General features: G+C 36.7%; 1 protein-coding gene across 1 annotated transcript in view; it reads right to left on the reverse strand.

Annotated features, from left to right (window-relative positions):
• Positions 1–608: 608 nt before the first annotated feature.
• LOC306880031 (putative methyltransferase-like protein 24) overlaps positions 609–4,147 on the reverse strand; it is a 31,648-nt gene continuing 28,109 nt past the window's right edge. Inside the window, exons 6-7 of the mRNA XM_079433299.1 lie at positions 3,612–3,837; positions 609–1,518 (exon numbers count right to left, since the gene is read on the reverse strand). Coding sequence (XP_079289425.1) covers positions 1,195–1,518; positions 3,612–3,837 — 550 coding nt within the window. The 3' untranslated portion in view covers positions 609–1,194. The remainder of the gene's footprint in view (positions 1,519–3,611; positions 3,838–4,147) is intronic.

The raw sequence follows: 4,147 nt of genomic DNA on the forward strand, positions 1-4,147 counted from the left end.
TTTCTGCGGTCTGTGAATTTTTCCCATTCATTTTCAGCATAGACGTTTCTTCAGTAAAGGCAATCAATTACGGCATAAAAAAAGATTATTTAATGAGGGAATAAACTCCTCAAGTTGACTAAGAAATGTCTGGAATGACATGAAGAAACTGAGACTAAATCCAGAAGAACTGTCTCCAAGACGCTTCAAGAAACCTGCAAAGCTCCTGAGAAACTCTGCTCGAGAGCACCGAGGAAAAAAGCTGCTTTAAACACAAAGCATGCTCACAACAAATGCTGATTTAATTTAGTTCATAGAAGTTAATTGATAAAGAAAGTCTATTTATGGCATTATTTTACAACGTTTTTACACAAGTGCCTAAAACTTTTAACAGCACTGTAGCTTTGCAGGAGGTTTCTTGAAGCGTCTTGGAGACAGTTCTTCTGGATTTAGTCTGTCTCAGTTTCTTCATGTCATTCCAGACAGACTGATGATGATCAGATCAGATCTCTAAAATCTCACTGGATTATTACAATTAATGGCCAAATGAATGTTTGTAAATGTAAACTGATATTTCCTGCTGACACACTACAGCAGAAGATGGAAATAACTGACTTAAAACCATTTTTAGCTGCTGAAAACACTAGTGTTTAATCATTTAAGCCACCAGTGTAATATTACATCTTTAAATGTGACCCTGCAGCACAAAAGCAGTCATCAGTAACACAGGTATATTTGTAGCAATAGCCAACAATACATCATATGGGTCAAAATTATCCATTTCTCTTTTATGCCAAAAATCATTAGGATATTAAGTAAAGATCATTTTCTATGAAGATATTTAGTAAAGTTCCTACTGTAAATATATTAAAACTTCATTTTTGATTAGTAATATGCATTGCTAAGAACTTCATCTGAACAACTTTAAAGATGATTTTCTCAATATTTAGATTTTTTTGCTCCCTCAGATTCCAGATTTTCAAATAGTTGTATCTCAGACAAATATTGTCCGATCATAACAAACCATACATCAATGGAAAGATTATTTATAAATCTCAATTGAAAAAAATGGACCCTTATGACTGGTTTTGGGCTCCAGGGTCACATATGTCATGTTATCATCGACTTTCCACGGCAAAGGAGGCACAGAAGCGCTTCTGAAGTGGCATTTAGGCGTCTTTACACAGAGCAGGCATGAGCGTGTGATTGAGAAGGTCATCCTTGCGGCGTGAAGCGTGTGTTGACCCAGCCCAGTGTGAAGGAGCTGCTGGTGTTCCTGAGGTTTCTGTGCAGGAAGAGGCGTGGCTTGCTCGGGTTGCTGTAGCTGTGATAGAGGCGGAAGTGAGCGCGCTCCAGCTCCCTCAGCAGACTGAACCAATAACGGACCACCGAGGGCTCGTCCCCGCCCACCTCAAACCCCGCCCACTGCAGGTGCAGCTCCAGCAGCAGCAGCCCGACCGAGTCCATCACCTGCTCCAGGATCAGGTTCTCCAGGATCTTCCACTCCGCGCTCTCCAGGTCCACCTTCAGGACATCCACCTGAGAGGAACACCAGCAGCATTATTAATGACTCAACCTGACTCCTCCCACTAGTGCATCGAGTGAAGTAAGGTTAGTAGTGCTTGTGCAGGGATGTGATATACGTGACCCTGCAGCACAAACGCAGTCATCAGTAGCACAGCTATATTTGTAGCAATAGACAACAATACTTTTTTTTTTTTTTTTTTCATCAAGCAAAATGAAACGACTAAAACTTAAAATAAATTAAAATGACAGCAAGAATGAATCATATTTGAAAACAATTATGAAAAATCTTACACATAATCATTTCCAATATAATATGAAAATAAACAAATTCATAATATTAATAAAACAAAACAATAGTGATATTATAAAACTATCAAATCATGTCCGTTAATTGAAATACAGATGAAATAAAATTACTAAAATGAAAACTGAAATAAAAATAAATCTAAATATTTATTAGTTTAGATTTTTTTATATGACAAAAGCACATTAAAATTACTAAAACTTTTAAATTAAAATGAAAACTGAAAATATAGAAATAAAAGCTTATTCTTAATATTAATACTATAATAGTATATAAATTTATGAGTGATAATTTCAGTCTGTCTCACAGAAAGCATCGTATGACGGAGTATAGTGCAGGATGGCTGTTATGATACTCTGATTATATGTCGGTGGTGTTTTTATGGACTTTGATGATGATGTATGGACAGTCTGTGCTTTTCTGATCCACAGAGGTTTCTGGAGGGAAAGTAGGACGTGATATGGAGGACGAGCCGTTAACGATGGGCAGCAGAGACTGACCTGATTTACTGAACACAGAGACTCACTCTTACCTCACAATCTTCTGTAACGTTACAAATGTCTTACTGTCACTTTTGATCCATTTAATGCATCCTTGATGAATAAAAACTAATTTCTTTCCAAAAAAAGAAAGGCAATTCTTACTGACCCCAAACTTTTGAATAGTAATGTTACAAAAGATTTCTATCTCAAATAAACACTGTTCTTTTGAACTTATTCATCTGTGAATCCTGAAAAATAAAGTGTATCAGTTTCCACAAAAATATTGAGCAGCACAACTGTGTTCAACATTGATAATAATCAGAAATGTTTCTTGAGCAGTAAATCAGTATATTATTATGATTTCTGAAGATCATGTGACACTGAAGACTGGAGTAATGATGCTGAAAATACAGCTGCGCATCACAGAAATACATTACATTTTAATATTCATTCACATAGAAAACAGATATTTAAAATTGTAATAATATTTCACAATTTTACTGATTTTGTTGTATATTGGATCAGAAGAGAATTCTTAAAAAACATTTAAAAAAAAAAATCTTACCATTCTAAAACATTTGACCGCTGATGTATATATATAGATGGATGAGCCGTTACATTATGAGCACCTATCTAATAATAACCTATATACATATGCATAGATAGATATAGATATCCTCCTTTGGCTCCTTCAGTTCATCCATACGCAGGAGTCATAAATCTATAATATCTACTGCCATAATTATGAGCAGATAATGAATTCATTAGCAGCGTCTTTGTGTTCCCTCCATCTCTGTTTGTGTTTCTCAGCAGATCTCTGAGTCTTTGAGCCCAGAGCCGCTCTTCTGTCACGCTGAGAGAGTCCATGTGAAGCCTGCGCTGTGTTTGCAGTAAATGATGCGTCACACACACACACACACACACACACAGTCTATAACCTGTTAGCACATGTTAGCGTCTCTACAGCTGCTTCTCACACACACACACACTCACACACATATTTTTTTATTCTATTAATCTCTATTTAATTGTAATATATTATCTTGACTTACGTTTTCTATTTCTTTTACATTTACCTTAGGTCCCTGGCAAATAGTTCCTTGTTTTTAAACAGAAATCTAAAACATAAATGAGAAAAACTATTTGCCATTGTATATTAAGAAATAGAATATAAATATAGATATAAATGATATATTGCATAAGAGATATGTTATATAAAATATTAATATAAATACAACTTGATATAGATTGAATTTGGTCTAGTAATTTTGACATTTTATTGGAAAACAAAGAAAGAAAGATCATGAGGAGCATCTGACCTGTCTGTGTCCAAAGTGGCTGAGGATGGCGGCGAGTTTCTTGGAGCCGCTGTGGAGTCTCTGGATCGGGACGGCGGGGTTGGGGTCCCTCCAGTCCACAGAGAGCCGGTGGATCCACATGTTATGGTCCTGCAGATGAGCTCGCCTGATGCTGGGGTCAAAACAGTGAACCTCACAGCCGGAGCCGGCCAACAACCGCTCCAGAGCATCGTCCTCCGCTCCCAGCCTACACACAAACACAGCTCCGTCACTCATTCAGCACAGTACCCCCTTAATCATGTTCAACCCACCAGACTTATTCTAGCATCACTGAGGTACTAGTTTTTCTTCATATTTTGAATGAGTTTTTATTTCGTATATTTTCTGTTTTCATCTGTTTTTATTTTAGCTCAAATCTTGGTAATTTTGTAAGGTGTTTTTCTCTTTTTTAATTCATGATAGATGGATGAACGGATGTTATCTGTAGATAGAGAGAGAGAGAGAGAGAGAGAGAGATAGATAGACAGAGAGAGGGATGGATGGATGGATGGATAGAC

Source organism: Barbus barbus (genome assembly GCF_936440315.1).
Source record: "Barbus barbus genome assembly, chromosome: 14".
Lineage (NCBI taxonomy): Eukaryota > Metazoa > Chordata > Actinopteri > Cypriniformes > Cyprinidae > Barbus > Barbus barbus.